Source organism: Abrus precatorius, unplaced genomic scaffold (genome assembly GCF_003935025.1).
Source record: "Abrus precatorius isolate BTA unplaced genomic scaffold, Abrus_2018 Scaffold7, whole genome shotgun sequence".
NCBI classification, from domain to species: domain Eukaryota; kingdom Viridiplantae; phylum Streptophyta; class Magnoliopsida; order Fabales; family Fabaceae; genus Abrus; species Abrus precatorius.
The window spans coordinates 9,977,623-9,999,846 of record NW_020874417.1 but is presented as its reverse complement, the minus strand read 5'-3'; the positions used below and the strand labels follow the sequence as shown (position 1 = coordinate 9,999,846).

At 30.6% G+C, this 22,224-nt stretch overlaps 2 protein-coding genes across 2 annotated transcripts; both read left to right on the top strand.

The window, feature by feature from the left end:
- Positions 1 to 206: 206 nt before the first annotated feature.
- Positions 207 to 4,351, top strand: LOC113872738 (glycosyltransferase BC10-like). Its single transcript, XM_027510532.1, has 2 exons — positions 207 to 1,651; positions 3,981 to 4,351. Exon 1 carries the CDS (start codon positions 571 to 573, stop codon positions 1,639 to 1,641), a length of 1,071 nt encoding a protein of 356 aa, XP_027366333.1. The 5' UTR covers positions 207 to 570; the 3' UTR covers positions 1,642 to 1,651; positions 3,981 to 4,351.
- Positions 4,352 to 16,768: 12,417 nt separating this feature from the next.
- Positions 16,769 to 21,957, top strand: LOC113871129 (uricase-2 isozyme 1). Its single transcript, XM_027507935.1, has 8 exons — positions 16,769 to 17,284; positions 18,184 to 18,276; positions 18,592 to 18,667; positions 19,183 to 19,292; positions 20,323 to 20,414; positions 20,558 to 20,731; positions 20,843 to 20,933; positions 21,591 to 21,957. The coding sequence occupies exons 1-8, from the start codon at positions 17,078 to 17,080 to the stop codon at positions 21,672 to 21,674; spliced, it is 927 nt and encodes a 308-aa protein (XP_027363736.1). The 5' UTR covers positions 16,769 to 17,077; the 3' UTR covers positions 21,675 to 21,957.
- Positions 21,958 to 22,224: the final 267 nt, after the last annotated feature.

Below are 22,224 nucleotides of genomic sequence, written 5' to 3'. Positions count from 1 at the left end.
AAAGTTAATTTACATACGTAACCTTAAAATAATATAAGATAGAATAAAATGAAGGGAAGGTTTCTATTTAAAAATTAAATTAATGAGTATTATAAATTTGTAGAAATGAAATTGATATTTTAGAGTCCCCGAAGATAATGCGAAATTAAAAGGAAAAAGAAGAAAAAGCTCACATATTCGGGCTTTCTTCTTCTGTGCTCACTTTCGTCCACCAAAAACGTCTTTTCTTGTTCAAAACCAAAACGCACACTCACTCCATAATCGCCAATGTTATCATCGACAAAATTGTCCTTATCTTCAACAATACCCATTCCCTTAACTATTCCCAATTCACCATATTCATTCCTCTAATCCCACCCCTTCTCATCGATCCCATCTAAGAAGCAAAACAACAAAAACAAGAACATGAAAGACTCACTTCATTTCCATCATCTTCCTTAAAAATATCACATAAAACTCCTATCACACTGTACTAAACCAACAAAACCAAAACCACCTCAAATCTAACCCTCTTCCTTAAAACTTTCCAATTCCACTGTCTAAAACCAACAAAACCAAAAACATCTTCCAATGTTGTCGTCACCAATGCTTGTCTCCTTCGCTCTCATCCTATCTCTCCCTCTTGTCCTCTACCTCTCCCCACAAATCCTTCCCACAACCTACTTCCCCTTCTCCCCCGACGCCGACGACCTCTCCCTCTTCCGCCGCGCCACCGCCGCACCCTCCTCCTCCTCCTCCGCCGCCCACACAACCTCCCACTTAGCCACCACCACAAACCCCAAACCAAAAATCGCCTTCCTCTTCCTCACCAACTCCAACCTCTCCTTCGCCCCTCTCTGGGAAAAATTCTTCGCCGGAAACCATCACCTCTTCAACATCTACGTCCATGCCGACCCCTCCGCCGCCGTCACCTCCCCCGGCGGCGTCTTCCACCGCCGCTTCATCTCCTCAAAGAAAACCCACCGCGCCTCCCCAACGCTCATAGCCGCAGCACGCCGCCTACTGGCCACAGCCCTCTTGGACGACCCTCTCAACCAGTATTTTGCTGTCGTCTCCCAACATTGCATTCCGCTTTCGTCGTTTCGATTCGCTTATAACTACCTCTTTAAGAACCCGCTGATCTCGCTGGCGAGTTTTGCGGGTTCTGAATACAATTTTTCCTACCGCAGCTTCATCGAGATTCTCTCCGACGAGCCGAATCTCTTTGAAAGATATTCGGCTCGTGGAGCCAACACGATGCTGCCGGAGGTGCCGTTCGATGCCTTCCGGGTCGGGTCTCAATTCTTCATCCTGACCCGGCGGCATGCAAAGCTTGTGGTCCGGGATCAGAGACTGTGGAAGAAGTTCAAGCTTCCTTGCATCACTGAGGAGCCGTGTTACCCGGAAGAGCACTACTTTCCGACGCTTCTGTCGATGGAGGATCCGAACGGGTGCACCGGATTCACACTAACGAGAGTGAATTGGACTGGTTGCTGGGACGGGCACCCTCACTTGTATAACCCGCCGGAGGTGTCACCGGAGCTCATTCGACAGCTGAGAGAGTCGAATTCGACCTACTCTTATCTCTTCGCGAGGAAATTCTCGCCGGAATGTCTTGCGCCGCTGATGGAGATTGCTAATGACGTCATTTTCCGGGAGTGAAGTCAGCTCGGTGAGTAAAGTCTACCGCACTCTACTGTGCGACAACTTTTTCTTTTTCAAAGAAATATCATATTTATTTTTGTTGTGTGTGCATTATTTCTTACCTCTATTGTCACCCTAACTTTAATGTTTTTGGTTTCTATTGTTCATATTATCTTTCACAATTTTGTCAAAAGGAAAAATTAAATTTCACAATTGACTGGGAGTCATTTCAACTTTAATATAAAGCATAAAGCAAATAGGAACCGTCGAATTAATTTGTCCTACAAGAAAATACAAGCCTACCTTCATAAAAGAAATGGATCAAATAAGTTTTTGAAGCTTAAGAATTACTCAGTAATGATACATTAACTAGTGTGACCAACCTGCTCTACTGTGTTGGAGCCTTAGTTTTATTAAGCCTTCGTGATTGGGTACTGTTAGGCAATTACTTTGGAGTGACTGAGAATGTTACTCGTTTTAGCTAAGATAAACTGATCAAGTGCTCTGTCATTGTGGGGTTACTGGAATTTAAGAGTGATGTGTAACATTATACTGTACTTTTGTGCTTGTAGAATTGTGTGAATATTAATATTAATTGAATTGATAACAAAAGTATAAGTTGTTAGGTATACTTATTGGTGCAAGTCAAAAGTGGAGTATGTCAGACACCTATGCAAGCTCGTGCTTTACACACCTAGTCTCACGCCTCTGTGAGATTGATCCACCCGTAATTAATTATATTTAAGAGTAGTTGGTTGTTTTGATGCCAACTGTTGTTCATTCTCTATTTTTGCTTTTCGTGTTCTTTGCAAGTAATAGATTAGGGAAATCTTATTCAATTTTTCATGGTTAATTGTTGGATTGAGGCTAAAGAAAAGTTTGGATTTGTTAATCAGTACATTAGTTAAGGATTTAATATATTAAAAAAGTTATTAAAAATCATGTTAGAGTGCATTAAAAACTACCATAAAAATGTGTCGATAACACTTTTTTAATACAAGCTTTTTATTTTTTTTATTCTTTAGTAAGTACCTGTTAGCATTTCTCAAAAAGTATTTTTAATATGATTGAGATTGAAGTTTAGTAATGGGGTAGGTATGAGCACTTGTTTTGTTGCCTAGTCATGATCGTTACAGAGGAGGCTTGGTTCAGTAATCCAGAGAGAAAAAGACACTAAAAGGAGACGTTAAAACAAGCAAATATCTGATTGAGTAAATGTTCATATAATACGTACCTTAATTCTAGGATACTGTTGACCACATGTACTTTACATAGGGTACATGTTTTGATAATTTTTGCTTGTTCCCCACCATATACTGTGACCCTGTGGTCTCTTCATAATGTAAGGTTTCTTTTGGTTCATTGGAACATGGGACAGGTTGTCTGTTGGTAACTTAGGTCTTAACATAATAATAAGAGAACCCTACAGAAACTTTCTGTGAAGTCTTCAAACTCACTTTCTCACAGATTATGCTCGCCTCATATAAATTTGAGTTCAGTTTATGCACAAATCTTGGTAGGACAAATTAGACCAGGTTTAACCAATAAAAAAATGTTAACAAAATTATGAGTAATCTACTTTCACTACTCTTCTGATTACAAAAGATCATACCACTGTGAATCTCTAATTGTGAGTTAAAAGAAAAATTGATACGATAAATATAAAAGTACAAAAAGCCAAAACTATACCATTATTTTTCGTATTAATTAGAAAAGATGTTGAAAGTTATGAATTGTTTTATTTTTTTATGCTTTTGTAGTAGTTGTTGTGAAACAAATTTTATCAGCATATCATTTCTCTTTTGTTTTTATTTACATAATAAATCTTAACCCCCCACCCCCCAAACAAAAAAAGGAAAAGCAACTCAAGTCTTAAATAATGCATAAACTTCCCCTGCAACACAATCCATAGGGGGGCCCTAAGGTTTTATCTTCATTTTGCATTTTGACTACACCTTCACCTCTTAATATCATCATTTAATCATCTAATAAATTCATGGTTTATCCAATGGTAATCTCAGTTTAGTTCCCTTAAATCAATGCTATTTGATGGTTCCTATGGGTACTGGATACGGCCAAATCTTTAGATACTGGTCACAGAATACTAGCAAGTAGCAACTTGCATCACAATAGAGGGTATTTTCTGCCCTGGTTCTTCTCAATTCAATAATACAGCCAAATGGTTGAAAATTGTGTATCAAGGTCACGTGGTTGAAAATGGGACCTTCACTAGATCCTACCTTAAAAATATGCTAGTTCTTGATATATTGGGCTCACGTGCCTTCTTCAATGGTTCTAACCAAGGCATTTGACTATTTCTCTCACGTGAATTTATGTTTTCTTGTTTCCTTTTACAGGGTATCTTTGATGGTGCTGAGAAGAGAAAACGTTGTCTTGATGTACAATGCCAATGTGTGTATAGAAAATATGATTTCTTTAATTGTAAATCTTCTTGTATGTGAACGGACTAGGGGCTTAGAGTGAACTGCAAAAGGCAAAGATGGTCTCCAAAGGATGCCACAATGTCAAAAATTGAGAATTGTATTTTGAAAAATCTCATGTAAAAATTCCACCATAAAAGGGGTGCAAGTTTGTAAGATGGATATATAGATTACGTATGTTATGCTAGCCAAATCTTGTGTACAACACACAAAGAAAACAAGCAATAGTCAAAGTTTACTTTTTTGTTAGTTCTTTTCACCTTCCCCACCCCAGCATCAATGTAATTCCAAAAGAAAAAATGTATTGTAAAAGAAACACAACAGAGTCATGATTTTAAATCGATATATGCAATATGCTTAGCCAATTCTTGCATTAGTTATACTTTCTCACCACTTTTCATTTCTTTCCTTTTATTTTGTGTGTTAAGTGGAAAATCAAATGCTTGATCAGCATCCTATGTTATTTGTAAACTTGAAAAGATATTATATACTTTTTCAAACTGAAGGTTGTAATTTTTTTAATATTTTAGAGATTAAAAGATATTTATATTTTTTAAATAAATTACTAACTCAATTATCTATTAATATAAAATTAATAGTAATAATTATTTTACATATAAAAAGATATAAAATACTCTATTGATTTAAAAATTAAAAAATCGTGAATGGCTTGTGCTGGGGAGATTGAGAATCCCTTTTTGGTTTTTATACATGTAGTTAGGTTTAGTTTATTGGATTCCAAAAAGAGTTTTGATACTCGACTTAAAAGTAATCGGATTTATTGCTTTTAAAATTAATTACACCTAATTATCCGAATTAAATTGTCAATCTTATAGTTCGGGTTGGTCCAGCACACCCAAATCATAACTTTGGCCAGAAAGTTTAGTCAATAAAGTTTTAAAAAATATTTTATAAGCTTTATCAAATTTATGTTACGTTAAATACAATTTTGGTTTGACTTAATTTTAGTTTTGATCCTTATATTTTAAGAGTTTGATTTTTTTTTTATCCTTGTAAGCTTACAAGTTTTAGTTTATCTAGTTATTTATTACTTTAGTTTTTATCTCTACAATTTTATTTTATTCAGGTGTCCCTATAATATATCAAACATGCCAGTGGTTCTAGTTTATAAGGTAAATGTCGTTATTAGTAGGGATTAAAATTAAAAATTTAAAGATTATAAACTAAAATTTGAAAGCATATGAATCAAAAATAAATTTGAAATAAATTATAGGAACAAATAATATATTTAAAATTTCATTTTAAATTTTAATAAGTTGAATATATAAGGAGCTTATCAAAAGCTAATAAATCTTTTTTAGAAGTGAGTTTAGACAGAATGTGAAACTGATCTGTTGGAGAGTTTGCTTATCTTAATTTTATGAAAAAGGGTACGAATGGTTCTTAATAAAAGAACCAATTTCTTATAAAAGTTGGGATCCAATGTATTTTTTTTCAGTTATTCTATTTGAGGTGGATGATGAGAGAGAGTAGAAAAAAAGAATATTTTAGATAAAGTTGGTCTTATGTTGTGAAATTTTGGGGTGTATGAACGGGTCACAAGGGATGCAAACTAGCAGGATCATTCCTAGAAAAGCTTTAAGCCACCACTGAGGCTCAATTTTTAAGTTTTTATAATATCTTCATATTCTGTATTCCTTCAAAACCATCTCTGATCCACCCATTGGGACGATCCAGTATTCCATAAAATCGCCCACCAATGTGTTGAACTTAAGAGGTGTCCATATTGCAGAATTTTTACATAAATAAAATAAATTAAATAGCATATTACGTATATGCTCTGAATTAAAAAGATTTACATAAATATCTTAAATGAATTATATAAAAGTTAATTTTAGTCGATTTTTGTTATAAAGTAGAATTCAATTTTAATCGATTTTTATTTACAATATCACTGTATTGCCAGCTGCGCTGTTTGTTTACATGTACATTATAAAAAGTCGATTCAATTGACTTTGCTATTACTTGCTATTATGCGTGTTACATTTAGATTCTGCAGTGCAGATTAAATAAGAGGTTCAGAATTCTATCAAAGCTATTAATTTAAGGAGAACGAGAGATTTCAAAAAAAGGTAAAAATAATTATTCTTATTAACAGTTAAATCTCAAAAATTCAAAGTATTTAATCTCATATTTGTATATTACGATTGTGATTAATTTTTATGTGGTTAGAATTCAAATTAGGATTCGATTGGTATTCTGATTTGATATTTAATTCAGATTAGATTAAATGATAATTTGATTTAATCTGTAATTTAGTTCAATTAGGTTATTCGATTGAATTAATATTTGAATTAGGTAATTGTTCAAATACAGATTAAAATCTTTAGATACTGTAATAATCAGAATTACATGCATTTAAGGTTTTATGGATTAATGATTCTTAATCTGTTTTAATTCATATTAATTTCGTTCATAGCATTAATTTAATTGATTTGAAGTTTTCAAACCCCCAAATTTTATTTGTATTATTAAAGAACCTAAAATTGAATTTAACCGAATATGTATAGACTGACATAAATCAATTTTTGTTATAACTTTAATTCAATTCTAATTAATTGGATGTCAAAATATTGAACCATATTATTTAGCTCATATTATAAATAATTATTGTTACTGAGCTTATTGTAATAACTTTATAGTTATTAGTGAATATGGTTTTATGGTTATTGTTATTGGACAGAGTCATAGTGGGTAAGCTTAACCGATCTTGTTATTAACTAGGGAAGCCTTTGCTCCTAACCACTTAAGAGTAAATATTGCCTTACTGAGACAGTGTAAGTAAAACATCTGAAAAGGGTGATAGGATAAATACAATTATTGCTATAAAGGCCAAAAATAAAGTAAAGTATGAAGAATAAGTTGATAACTTGTACGTAAAACATCTCAAAGGGTGATAGGAGAAATGTTCTCTCTGTTTTCTAGTTTCTCTCATTGATAAAGGAAGTACTTAGTCATGGATTCATCAATTTCTACTGTTCCATTTCGAGTAATTCTAATACTTAATCCTATTATAGCATTTGTGTATAATTTGTCATATTGAGAATTAGATTCCAATTTTTCCTTCAGTTCCTCCAGACCAAAGGAAGAAAAAGGCAATCACCAAAACATTTTCAAAGCATAGGGACGAAGGGCACCAAACAAATCTAACTGAGAATGAAATGAAACACACTTTAAGAAATTTAATAGAAATTGATAAGCATAATTTCTAAATTTCACAGGAAAATCACCTTAAAAAAGAAGAATCCTTTGTGAATAGCAGGAAGATTAATAATAAGCATGAATCCCTATGGAGAAAGCAAGGTGGAAAAGTAAAAACCTAGACAAAGTATCACAATAAGAAAGAATGGATAAAAGCGACAATAAAATAAAGATACCAAAAAAGATACCTTGATAAGACAAATGATGTTTCATTATTTGAAACAAATAATAAAGGTTAATGAGAGAGACTTGTGAACCAACACCAAGTGCAAGAGCATAGAATATTGAGTCATCAATCACTTCTAAGGAATTGTGGATATAACATAAAATGAGCAATACTTGAAAATAAACATCTAAAGAAGCAAGTTGTTTGTCGCCTCTAAGAAGTGTAACATTTCATGTAAAGCTCTTTGAGAATGAGAACCTTTATAAGTATGACCCTTCAATTTTGTGGCCATATCCATAATTTGACTGGGAATAGAAGCACCCAAAAGGCCTATGGTACCAAATTTAAAAACTTTAGAAGAATGTGAGCATCTTCAAGAGAAGAAATGAACTCGCCTCAAGTTACAACAAACATATGAAACATTCCATCACTGAAAATGAGAGTCAAATCATGTAAAAACTAGGCTTCATCAAAATCATTGCTTCAAAAGATATCATAACATAACCACAAGACATCACAATATTTACACACGAAGTAAATGCACTTAGGATTGATGCAGTAAAGGCACTAACATTCTCTGTTCAACATTTCTAGCAAGTGTCTCATACTTACCTATAAGTGAAAATTAGATTTTAAAAAAGGTTTTAAACGAAAGTCAAAATTGAGTTACTAAAAATATGAGCAAGTTAGAACATTTTTTCAAGTATCATTAAATGTAATAATAACACTAACATACTTTGCATGACAAAAGATAAAGGTTCAAAATATTACACTAGTATATGCATTCTTGCTTAATGTTGCTCCTATCATAACATTTAAAATTATAGCAAAAGAAAAAAGAATGACAGAACATGATACTAAAATCACCTTCAAAAAGTAGCTTACAAGGCAAGCATGAAAATGGTGAAAAAAAATAACAAAAGAAGAATAATAGAAAGAAAAAAAACTTATCAAGCATTAGAGAACAATAGCTAAGGAGATTTTGTGAAATCATTTCATAACAAAGGTAAATTTCTAATATCTTACAAAAATAATTTTTTTTCACTAAGAAGCTCCTTATAGCAAGCCAAATTGTCACAGGAGAACAATTATTTAGGTTGAAACCAATAATGAAGTAGTCATTTAAAAAGCAAAATGTATATGAACAAAGAAAAAAGAAGTAGAGTTGCATAAGTCAACAAACATTGAAGTTATAAAAAAAAAGCATGAAGATGCCGAGGGGAACCCTTGATGAAGTAGATGTGAGCGCAACAAAAAGGGATCCATAGTAGCAAAAGGGAGTATCGACCAAATCATAACAAAGACAAACTTAGGAATTTGACGTAGGCCCTTTTAATGGACCAACAGAAGAGAAGTCATTACCAAAGGAGGGGCAGAATCAAAATCACACTTTGGAAATAGTATGTTAAGCGCCCAATGCCCTAAAGCATTATTTCGTTCGGAGTAAGAAAAAGCAAGTTGGAGGCAAACTTGCTTTTTCTCATCCTCATCCCTTGGATACTCACATCTACTAGCTTGGATCCCAACTTGAAGATGACAAGCTAGACTCCTTTCATCAATGACATAATATAGATATGTAATAATTAAAGAGGTGTTGTGCTTAGCACATCGCCCAACAAATCAACCAATGCTTGATCATAAGAAACTGTTGACAAAAACCTATGTGCAAATGTTAAGTATTATTCGTGGGCAAGTGTACCCATCAAAAAGTAATAAAGAGTTCTAAAATAAGTTCCCAAAATATCAAATCACAAGGATTATTTTCAATTATCAAGAATTTTTTAATTTATTTGTTTGAACTTAAATAATATACAATTAAATAAAACAAAGATTTAAATATAAAATTAATTATCAAAAAATTAAAATAGCATAGCCTCTAACAATAAACTAATAAAGAAAAACCTAGAGTGTATCATTTCATCTTTATATTTCTCTATGTTTTCTTTTAGATTAATTCTAATTTCAATTTCCTTATGATTATCATCGCATTCATACTAAATTTATTAACATCCAATGATCATACAATGTTAATAATCTTTTCACTAAACTATCACTTTTAATGATTGATGAACTATTAATTTAATAACGATTGAAGAAATAGAATTAAGTTTGGTCCCCTTAATTCTTTGTCTCATTTTACCCTATAAATCTATTAACTATATGTGGTACGATCACCTACAATGTAATTAATTATGTTATGTTCAAGAGTTGTCAATTCTAATATACAAATATAGAGCAATAGGATAAACACTTATCAAGAATGGAAACACGAAATTATCATAAATAATAAAAATTTCATAGAGTCATGCAAAGAATCCAACATAGCCCTACTTGTGGATTTAGCTAGACATAATATAAAAGAAAGCTAAAATAACAATAAATTAAACCATAATAATCAAAAAGAAAATGTAAACTAGAGTAGTCTTCAATAGAGAAAAGATGGAGAGAGCTCTTATTCCTAAGACGCGCTCCCAAAACTTGAGTAGTCGTCAGCGACTGGCCAACACTGTAACATCCTCGTTTTTATATTTATTATTATAGCATTGAATGTTAGTTGTATTTGCGAAGTCATTTAAATTTTAGAGAGTTTAAATAATGTAAGTTGCAGAATATCTTACTACAACGAGATATTTCTCACTGTGGTGAGAAAAAGCGTCCATAAATCAAGCATTTTGATGCTCTCTCGCTGTAGCGAGGACTTTCCCGTTGTAGCGAGATGCTCTCACTGTAGCTAGAATGATAGACAACAAAGTACAATTTTGTCTGATTTTTTTGTTGTAGCGAGGCTCGCTATAGCGAAAATCTCTCGCTGTAGCGAGAAATGACTCGTTATAGCTAGAATGTCGCGAGTCAAGGGGTATTTAAGGGTTTTCAAGTTAGAAAACTTGGATTACAATCCAAGTTTCGAGCTCTTCTTCCATTCTCTCGACCTCTAACCCTCCTTTCTCAGAAAATCTCTCTAAAACCTCAACTTTCTTTTGAATCCAAGTTTGAGAACTACATCAATCAACTTCAAGTAAGTTCTTGGAGCTTTGTTTTCTCTTTTTGGTTATTTTCTAAGTTTTTCGCTTCTCAAAATGTTCTCTTTGTGATATCTAGGAAGATCTTGGTCCTTTCACCAAAACCCCTCACAAACCTTCTTTCAAAACTTCATTTCAAGGTAAGGAGGGCTCTATTTTGTGATTTTAAGCATAATAACTATTTTGTAATAATGAGAGTACTTTATGTATGAATTCTTGTATGATTCTTATGATTGATTGACATTGAATTGTTATGAAAAATATGTTTGGCTGATTTTGGATGTTAATGATATATGTTCAAATAGTATATTGTTTGGAACTTAGTCCAAAAGTGCTTTACTAAACATGATCTCTTACTTGAATAACGAGTTTGGTACGAAAGGAAGCGTGAGATAAGTGTAAAAAGTTGAATGGATCTAGTGTAAATAGTTATAGAGACACACCGGGGGTATAAAGTCCAGAGATGATAGGAAATTTGGGAGAAATGTAGGGTGGTGAGCGACATTCGCGCATGTGTACACATTCTTTCTGAGGGCGAATGCACCACATGGCCTCACACTTATTTCCTGATTAGACTCTTGACTATACCTTTGCTAAGAGGCCTGTTATTGTATACGTTGTATCCGTATGCATAGGCTAACCAGTAACTATTTACTTAGTGGTGTAAGACCTCAAGAACTACTCAAGGCATCGTATATCTGTGATCACAGTGCACTGAGAGTGCATATCCGAAAGAGAGAAATGTAATGAGTTGTGATGGAATATATGTATATGTGATATATATTGCTTTGAGATTCATGATTTTATGATTCCTTGTCTTGTGTTCTATGATTGTGATCGTGCTATGATGTTAGTCTTTAAATTAATATTATATTTAAATGATAAAATAGAAGTTCATTCTTACTAATATTTTCAGGAGATCACGATGACAGAGCCTCAGAAAAGAGTTAGACTAATAAAGTTCAGTACATTATAGGTTAAATTATGTATTTAATGAATATCAATGACTGTGTTACTTTAAATTTACTATTTTGGTAGAAACTGAACCTAGAACTCTTGTTATATTAGAAATGGATTTATGCTTACTATTGTTTATTTAATAATTTCTGTATTGGTAAATCTTGTAAACGATATTAATTACAAATAGGTATTTTATCTATTTGTAATGACAATATTTTTCATATATGAAATATTTACACAGTATACTGAGTTGTATAAATGAAATAAGCAGCTTTTAAAATTTAAAGTTTTAGGATGTTACAAACACCAAAATTAAAGATGTAAAAGGGATGTGTAAAAGGCGTAGAAAGATGGATATCAAAAAGATGTCTAAAAAGTGTCCTCAGGTTGTTGCCTCTCGGGTTTCTTTAACAGGGTTTGAAAATTCTAAAATTTCTTCATAGTTAAACTTCTTGCTGGTAAGCACAGTCGTACATGACTATAAGCATGGTCATGCATGTGGCTCGAAGCATGATTGTGCTTACTGCGAGGGTATAGGCGTGTCGACTATTACAAAGCCTTATTTTTCAATCATTTTGAGTTCAAAATGCGTCCAAAACCTAAATGTGACCTCATATTAATCTGCACAATAATAATAAAAATTAATGCAAAAATTTAATAAAATAATGACCACAAATAAATACATAGATTATAAAAGCATGTTAAAATATAAACTTATCAAGTATCACTACAAGTACTCACGTGATGGCCTAGTGTTGTCAACCATGTTAACATTAATGTGGCAAACATTACATTCACCCTATAACTCATGATACACCTTGAAATGATTAGGCCGCCATCTTGCTTAACCTTGCACTCTATGTCCATCATTGTCATGAAGCTTGTCAATGTTCATTGAATAAGGTATAATATATTAGGCTCCACCAAATTGATGAAGAACATAGTCTGGATTGTCTTATCAAATAATAAAAAAGCATATGAGGGGTAACAAATATCCAAACATCTTTATTATTATACACAAATGCATATGTAATTTGTCTCACGACTAAGTGATTATATGGCCTCCACCTAAACTATGATCATAAATAAAATAACATTAAAATAATATTAACAATTAAAAAATAATGCCATTATACTTTGTTTATCCCATCAAGACCAATCATGTCAAATTTCTATCCTAATTGTCACCAATTGACTATTATCTGTATTAGAAGTATATTTAAAATTATACCACTTAAAGATAATTGTCAATCATTACAATATTGAAATTACATGATATTTTACATATATACACCTAAATATTTTTTTATTTCAAATTTCTTATCTAAAAATGATTAATAATTTTAGATATGATTTGGTGAGAAATTTTCAAGGAGAATTATTTTTGTCTCAAATTCAAGCTCTAAAAATAATTTACAAACAAATTTTGTAAGAAAACTTTTATAAAGAAATTTTTTTTCAAAGTTAAAAGAAATTATTTGTGCATACATAGAAATAAATTTTGCAATAAAACTTGCATAGAAGAATTATTTTTTTCTCGAATTTTATCTCTAAAATTGATCTACAAATTTAGAAATAGATTTTGCAAGAGAAATTTTAAAGAAAAAAAATATTCTCTATCTAAATCTGTGTAACAAAATTTAAAATAAATAAATTTCTAAATATTCGCTCTAAATCTGGACCGTTAGAAATGGATATATTTTTTTAAAAAAAGATTGAATCTAAAATTAAATATTCTAATAGTAAAAAATACATGTCTTTTTAAAATTATCATATGACTTTTATGGTTTAATCTTAATATGATCTAATAATTAAAAATTATTCTTCTTATTCTTACATAAAAAGAATTTTCTTAAAATATTAAAAAATATTTAATAATGTTATTATTGAATTATATGCTCAAATTAATTCTAATCATACATTTTATATTTAAACATAGAGTATGTACAATAAAAAATTAATTATTCAAGCTTGTGAAATAAGCACTTACTTTTATCTACTGAACATGATACGATAACAAATGATAGGATATCAAGATGAATAAATATAATATATAATAAGAGAAATAACCTTTTATTATAGTAAAGCATATATTATTATCTTAACCATTTTAATATTTGAAATAAATTAAAAGTAATAGATAAAAATATAAATTATATTTAAATAAAAAATTACTCTTGTAAAAAAATTAATACAATTTTTTAAAAATGATTTTTATTTAAATTATTTTACTTTCAATATTTTTATCTACATATAATATTAAAATTTTATATTAAATTACAATAATTTTATTCAATTTTTTAAAAGTAAAATTTTTTTAGGTAAAAAATTATGATTAGAACAAAAAGTTATAAAAAATTAAAAATATTTTATAAAATTATAAAAAAAATTTACAAATGTATTTTTAAAAAATATACTTTTCTTAAAAAAATTATAGATCTTTTAAAAATATATAATTTTTTAATAATATTTTTTTATGAAAAATGTTCATATATATTTTTTATATAAATTACTAAAAGAGTATGAAGTATCAATAAGAATGGAATAGGAAAAAAAATTATCATATCATGATGCTTCATAACCCAATCACCCCATTTAGAATAAAAATTTGGACCATAATTATAGGATAAAATAACTGGGTAAGATAAATTATTATATCTTATTTTTAAGCAATAAACATAAAAAAAAATAGATAAACTATCATATTATGTCACATGGTAGCCGCCAAACATACATTACATGTGCCAGTAATTCATGGATAATTAAGATTGAGATTGAAAAATCAGTTAAAATTTTAGTAAAATATGAGAAGTTCACTTCAAAGATATCACAATTTCTCCAAAATTGTTATGGCAAAGGAAAAGTATGTAAGCAAGAAACATTAATATATTATGTAGTATAGAAAGAAAACAATTTTGAAACTTTTAACTTTTCCTAGCACAGTAGCACGCAGAAATTGGTAAACCTTAAGGTTGTTTAGAAGTTAAATTTTGAAGGGATTAAGGAAGAACATGGTGTAATGAAGTAGAATTAGCAATGACTAGTTAAGTTGATCCTTTAGTTTGGCAATCCCCATAAATAGCATAAAGTATTGATCTTAAATATTCATTTTGGCCCAACAAAATTGTACGCTTGCTTTGCTCGTGGGATTCTATCTGATATGACAACCAATTTGATTACTCATTTAAGTTTATTTATTACTTTCCACATCATCCCAATTTAACCTCATTACAGATCCCCATATGGCTTTTCAGTAGTCTCATTTTGGTTTTTTCAATTATCCTGCTTCGGGTAAGTTTTTAAGTTTTCACGTAAGAAAAATAATATAAAAAATTAACTAAAATTTCTTTTATAAATTCAAAATTATTTATCTCTTCACCTTTTAGAGAAATTAAATAAAAAATGTTTTTAAAAAATAAAAAAGTATAAATTTACTTAATATTATAGAAAAAATTAATTTATTTTACTACTTAATATTTTATTTTGATAAATATTTATTAAATAATATATCCAAACTGGACCAAATATATTAGCGGAAGTTATCTAAAAAATATAATTATCGAACAGAGAATTGGAAGATTGAAATTGCTAGAGTAAAAGAAAAAGAGTTCCATTAAAAAAGTATAAAACAATAAATTTATATGTAAAAGTTATTTAGGTGAATGAGAATAATAAATATTAATTATTAAATTTTATTTAAATAATTAAAATAAAATGTGTAACTATATTAAACATCATTTTAAAAATATGAAAACTGTAAATATAGACCTGTGCAATGTTAAAAGTTAGTTAATTACCATATAACTACTTACAGTTTATGTACTTTTAATATCAAATGGTTATATGGTAATTAACTAATTTTTAATATTGACAATTTATGTATGATTTATAGTTATAGTTTTTATATTCTTAAAAGATTAATTTCCAACAGACTATTAATTATAGGGATTAAATGTATATTTTAATTAGGAATAAAAATATTTTTTGATGAATTTATTTAGAAAAAATTAAAAATTAAATATAAAATAAAAAAATTGTGAATTATTAAAAGATTAAAAACTTATATATTTAGGCTAAAGATATATATAGTCCAAGATCATAGTAACAGATACAACTCATTGATTTGAGGAATAGATAGATTAATAAAAAAATCATACATATAATTAATAAAATAGTAAGAAAAATTAATGTATGACAAAGGCTTTTTATTACAATTAGAAATAAATTATATATGCTTAAAAAATATAGATAAAATATTTAATTGATAGAGAAAGTACTGTAAAGATCAATTAACGAGTTTACATATAATAATAACTTTTTATTTATATTACAATAAAAGGTTAAGAATTCACTTATGTAATAAAATTGATTTTTTGAGTTATTTAGTAACTATGTAGTTTTATATAGTTCTTAGATATTGACGAGAGTAACGAGTAATCGTTAATGTAACAAGACATGAAAAATAATGACTTTTGACAAACTTTCAACAAAAAAGATATACAAAAAAAATGAATATGAACTGAAATGAGAGAGAGGTCCAAAGACTGTATAAACATGAGATTATATAATTGGAGATAATTTAAAAAAATTAATTAGTATTATATATATCAACAAAATGTATTTTGTAAGTATTATAAAAATTAACAAAATGTACTTATTTAATTGGGTTAATCCAAACTTTTATGATAAAATTTAAGGTTTGTAATTAAAATTTTGAGCTTAAATTAAATATTAACATTTTTAGTCTAATATAATTAAGTCTTATGTGAATTAAACAAAAAAAAAAAGTTTTTAAAAAAACGAGCTTTATACATGAGCACCACTTTTACGGCACCAAAATAAAATCCAATTTTTAGGCCCAGCTCCTTAAAGTCTCTCTCTGCATTGAATTGAATTAAATGTGTCAAGTAGTTTGTGAGCTCTAATTATAGGAACATGAAATGTACCGAGCAAGTTTAAACTCTCTCACATGCAAAAAACTATAATCTTATCTTGCTTTACTTAAAAGAAAAAAATTAATAAATAATTTTTTTATAATATTTTAAATTTTATTAATCTCAGTTCTTAAAATTAAAAATAAATAATTAATAATAGTAAAATTTTATTAAAAAATATTTCTTATACTTTTATGATTATGTATAAATATTTAAATTCAACTAAAAGTTAACAAAACTCTAATATTTTTTTAAGCCTTTTATAACTTCAATATAAAATTTTTTTAACAAAAGAATTGCTACTTATAGAAAATTTTATTACATGGGTGACATGTTAGAAAACAATAAAGAAGAAAAGGTCTGGTCACGTCTTTCTCATATCGTCCTTACATAAAAGACACATTTGGTAGCATCAAATTTTGGTTCCTAAAGCAATATCCTTCTCCAAGAACCATCATGTACAGTAGAAAATCTTGGAGAACCAATACATCATTCAAACCAATTCGAAGCAAGAAATTGAAAATTTAATAGAACTTGTTTGCACGATGATGTAAGACGCACACAGAATTTACAGAGAGAGAGAGAGACGATAGCAAAACCAGCAAACACGCCCTTGTCCTCTTACGAAGCACACACATATAAATAGAACCAAACGCATCGAAAGCTGAGTCACTCTTCACTCAGAGAACATAACTAAGTTTCCCCAAGAAAATGGCGAAGGAAGTAGTAGAAGGGTTCAAGTTCGATCAGAGGCACGGGAAGGAGCGAGTGAGAGTTGCGCGCGTGTGGAAGACCAAACAAGGTCGCCACTTCATCGTCGAGTGGCGCGTGGGCATCAGTCTCCTCTCAGATTGCGTCAACTCTTATGTCCGCGATGACAACTCTGACATCGTTGCCACTGATACCATGAAGAACACTGTAACGAAATTTATTATTATTATTTAGCTTTTGATGTTTGGTTGATGGCAATGATACAGTAGCATATATGTACTGTTTAAGCCGTTTTCTCATTACGATTAACATTTCATGTCGATAATTGCTACGGATTTTAATTACAAAAATGGTTATTGAGATGAAATGTCGATTTTGACTTGGGAATAACGCAAATAGTATCTGTGAATTTTTAATCAAGTGACCTGGGTTCCCTTTGATCTGAATCTCTGCTCCTCGCTTGAGATCCAGATCCATTGATAGAGATTGTGGTTTTGAATGGTTCAGTGATATTAATTGAATTTAATTTGAATCTGAGCGGTTTACTGTGCTACTAGGTAATTGATTGGCTTATAGTTAGTGCGTGTTTGAAAATATTGTAAATGTGGATTCAACCAAGAAGTTAAAAATAGTACTGTTGAAATAAACGGGAATCCATTACCAATTAAACTTCAATCCAAACACACTATTTGCGAATGATACTCACCCCACTAGAGATAATCAATATGTGAAAACACTTTTCATGTGCTTGTCTCTAGATAGCAGCTTATACCATTTTTTTTGTATTTTCTCATGAAGTGAATAGTGAGTGACCACTCTAGGGGAATATCTGTTAACTGATATGATATTGTCATTGTGTTAGAGTAGAGACTCATCTCATAAGATTAAGTTTTAACTTTTTGAGGTTATATCATGTACATAAATTACTATTTTCTTGTTCTGGGACATGTTTCTGTGAAGATGAATTTATACAGAATAGAAAATATGTTTGCTTGTGGTTGTGTGTTAATATGACATGTCATTTACTGCCAGATCATTTTCATCTGTCTTTTATTCTTCATCATCAGTTCACTTCAGTTTTGAATTTTGAACTTATGTGCAATTAGGTATATGCAAAGGCAAAGGAATGCTCGGAAATACTCTCTGTTGAGGACTTTGCTATTGTACTTGCTAAGCACTTTATATCATTTTATAAGCAGGTTGGTGACTGAAAATCTAATATCAATATGGAGATTATTTGTATTTTTTTCTCCTTTGTTTTTGTTGTTCTTGTGTCTTGTACTGTGTTTTTCCTCTGATGTTTTTTTGAGCTAAATGTTTTATTTTGAACAGTCTTTTGTCTGAAATTAACGTCATTACATGCATGTTTAGTTTAGCTTATTTCAGAGAAATAATTGTCCTTTTTTATCAGCTTTCTACAAGAGCTTTTGAAAAATAAGGGATTATTTCCTAGAAAAAGCATTTTCTAGCATGTGCTACTTGGTAGAAAGAAAATTCTTACTTTTTCTTTGTAGGTTACTACTGCTATTGTAAATATTGTGGAAAAACCATGGGAACGTGTCAATGTAGATGGTCAACCTCATGAACATGGTAAGTCAAACTAACATTAATTGTTTAGGATGTTACTCATTTTTATCGCACTCTTTGTAGAGGTTCTGCCTTTGTAGGTTTTTGTACTTAATTTTTGTTACAGATGAAGATTTTTTATTTATAAAATCTGAGATCTTTTTGAGACAGTTTTAGATACCCAGTGTTCTGTTCAAACTTGCATTTGCTTCATAAGACAGTTCCTTGTTTTCTTTTCTTCTGGTGCTATTGATTTGGTTAATACTTTTTTTTTCGGTTTTTTTTTTTCGTCACCTTCAGTTAAGTAATTATACTTAGAAGAAGAATACATATTGAATCATTGATAAGATCTGGATTTAGTTGGACAGATCTGACCTGATATGGATGCCATTATTCCCACTTCTGTCCTTTTTTCTGCACTAATATTGGATCTAACTTAGGTGTAGGCCAATGAAAGTAGATAGCACTTCAGAGTTTTCAGATAAAAGCTGCAGTTTGTTTCTTTCCTGTCTTAAAGTCCTTGATTTTATTTGTGTAAGGTTTCAAACTTGGATCTGAGAGGCATACCGCAGAGGCAATAGTAGAAAAGTCTGGTGCACTACAATTGACTTCTGGTATTGAAGGATTGTCATTGTTGAAGACAACCAAGGTAACGTTGCTAACCCCCCACCCTAAAAAGAAATTTAACAAAAACCTTCTATAATTTTATTTTCTTTTGGTACAGCAACTTGTGTGATAATTTGCTCAAAAAATTTCTGCAGGCATCATATTATAGTCATACATTACACATAAAACATAAGTTCGTAACGCAGGAGAATGGATTCTAACTCTACTCTAATTTATTCAGAAATACATACAAAAGTAAGACAAATAAGAAGAGTGCTTTTAAAACCACACCTTGTGACTAAATAAACTCTAGTTCAGATTAAACAGTAGGAGTAAGTTGTAAGAATGTCCAATATTATTATCATTGATGTTGTTACATATGACAAAGATGTGACCAGGACATGGATTTCCTAATTTTAAACTAAATTGCAGCTGTATGAAGGCTCAGAAATATTGTGGATTTTAATTAACTCAGTGGTATTGTACCAGAAGTATGATAATAAGTCTACAAAAATTCTCAATTCTTGTTTAGAAGATAGGATACTCAAAGTGACTGTGGTAAAAAAAGCGGAAGATAAAATTATTACTACAGAACAAAAGAGCTAAAGACAAAATGAAACAAATAAAATGGAAATGCATATCAAAACAAGAGGGTCCAGTTCAAAAGCTGCTATGTATACATGCCATGGCATCCCTACATCCTTTTTTTTTTTTTTAATTTTATTTTTCATCTTGAAATACCCTTGGTCCTAAAAGGCTCATGAGGATCATTTTTTTTCCATATTTCTGAAATAGGTTGAAAAAGTAACATATATCATTGTGAATGATACGAACATGTCCAGATGGTAAACAGTAAAAATGTTTGTGCTATGGTACTTGTGCAATTTGCATGTGCATATAGATATGTACATGTCATTTATTAGGTAATTGGTTTGTGGAATGTATTAGATAGAATGGTGTTAGTCTTTGTCACTAGGAAGTATTAAAATTGGTTTGCTGCATACTTAAAATACAAGTTGAAGTATGAGCTTATTTTTGGTGTGTGCATCCACGTGTTTGTGGCTTGTGAGCAGTCTGGTTTTGAGGGTTTCATAAGGGACAAGTACACAGCACTCCCTGAAACACGTGACAGGATGTTGGCAACAGAAGTAACTGCTCTGTGGAGGTAATTTTTGTCCCCGTATGGTTTTTTTTTTTGTCTTGGAAAAATATTTATTGTCATTCATTAATTATAAAATGAAAGAGTTCATAAAGCATTATCAAGTTAAGCCTGAGAAGTTTTCTCATTGATCATTACGCTGGTGTTAGGTATTCATATGAATCGCTATATAGCATTCCTCAGAAGCCACTCTACTTTACCGACAAGTATCTGGAAGTGAAAAAGGTTCTGGCTGACACTTTTTTTGGCCCTCCAAATGTGGGAGTCTATAGCCCATCTGTTCAAAATACTCTCTACCTGATGGCGAAGGCCACATTAAACAGGTTTCTCTATGTCCAACTCTATGTATGCAAAATTTATCCGCCTATTGTCTCTGCATATCATTGCAACTTTTTCTGGTTTTCTAAATGCCACAAACTAATTTTATGCTTCAGGTTTCCTGACATAGCTTCTATCCAACTAAAAATGCCGAATATTCATTTCTTACCAGTCAATCTCTCAAACAAGGATGGTCAAATTGTGAAGGTATTGATTCTTTCCCTGAAGAACTTGTAGTAGAAGTTAGTGGAACTCGTTACAAAGTCTTGATTGATTTTATTACTATTGATATCTTCCTATAAGGAACAAAAAAGATTGAGGAACCACAGATAATTTGATTTTTCAATTTAGTCGTGGACTCATGGGTCTAATTGCAGCTACAGATTATTGCCATCACAGATAATTTGACAGCTGACTTGTGATGACATAGAAAGACCAACATCAACATTTCCTGTATTTACTGTCCATTATTTTAAATACTTGAGATCCGGTCCTCCCTTGGGATGGGGGTATTTTAGGTAAAGAAAATGTTAAGTGATGCTGCTCGTAGGCCAAGTAGACCAAGAAAAGTATGAAAGATAAGAGACAAAATCAAGAAAACGTGAATGAAAGAGGATTATTATTTTGTCAGACGATAACCCTAATTGAACCAATTTTCTACTTGTTTTCCTTTCCCGCTCAAATATGTATACTAGCTTCAACTTCCAACTTATCTTTATATCAGTCACCATTTAGCTGTCATTATTGTGAAAGTATAGGTTATTTATACCACCATTACATCAATCACCTGATGTGTTCTAAAGTTTAGAATTTACCTTGTCTTAAATATCTTAAAGTTGTTGAACGATAAAGATGCTTATGCAGTTTGAGGATGATGTTTATTTACCAACCGACGAGCCTCATGGATCAATTCAAGCTAGTTTAAGCCGTCTTTGGTCAAAGATGTAACCACTGAAACTATGGTGCTCATCCCTTCTGGTGAATTGCCATTACAGCATGAACTGTGGTGCTTATTACGGTTTAAAATCACGTGCGAAGCAAACCTGGCCTGAAAGATACTGCTTTTCCATTAACGTGTCATGTAATTCTGGTTTTTGTTTTATTTACATTTTGTTTCATGGAGAACTAATATGCATGAATAACTTCCAGGAGGGATATTCTGCAGGTTGCACCAATATATAATTTTGGTTATCTAAAATTCCAATAAATTCCTAATGTCCTTATGGAGATTGAAATAAGTTATGACGTTTAGGTAATGCTTTTATTCTGGTCATGTAAAGATGATCATGCGTTTATAGACTTGGTTAATATTTTTTAACCGAGTTGCATTGAATTGGTAAGGACATGGTTTATGGTTTAATAGTGCGCCGTAGTTTAACTCATAATAATTAGATGTACCTTTTTAATATTATATAATATATTAAGTAATAAATTAAACTATATCGCATGTCCTATAAGATAAAAGAAATACTGATAATAAAAGGTCAAATAATGGCAT

Coding starts and splice junctions, on each gene's coding strand:
- LOC113872738 (XM_027510532.1), top strand. CDS start 571: ATGTTGTCGTCACCAATGCTTGTCTCCTTCGCTCTCATCCTATCTCTC.
- LOC113871129 (XM_027507935.1), top strand. CDS start 17,078: ATGGCGAAGGAAGTAGTAGAAGGGTTCAAGTTCGATCAGAGGCACGGG. Junction 19,293..20,322: donor CATTGTTGAAGACAACCAAG/GTAACGTTGCTA, acceptor GCTTGTGAGCAG/TCTGGTTTTGAGGGTTTCAT. Junction 20,732..20,842: donor GCGAAGGCCACATTAAACAG/GTTTCTCTATGT, acceptor TTTATGCTTCAG/GTTTCCTGACATAGCTTCTA.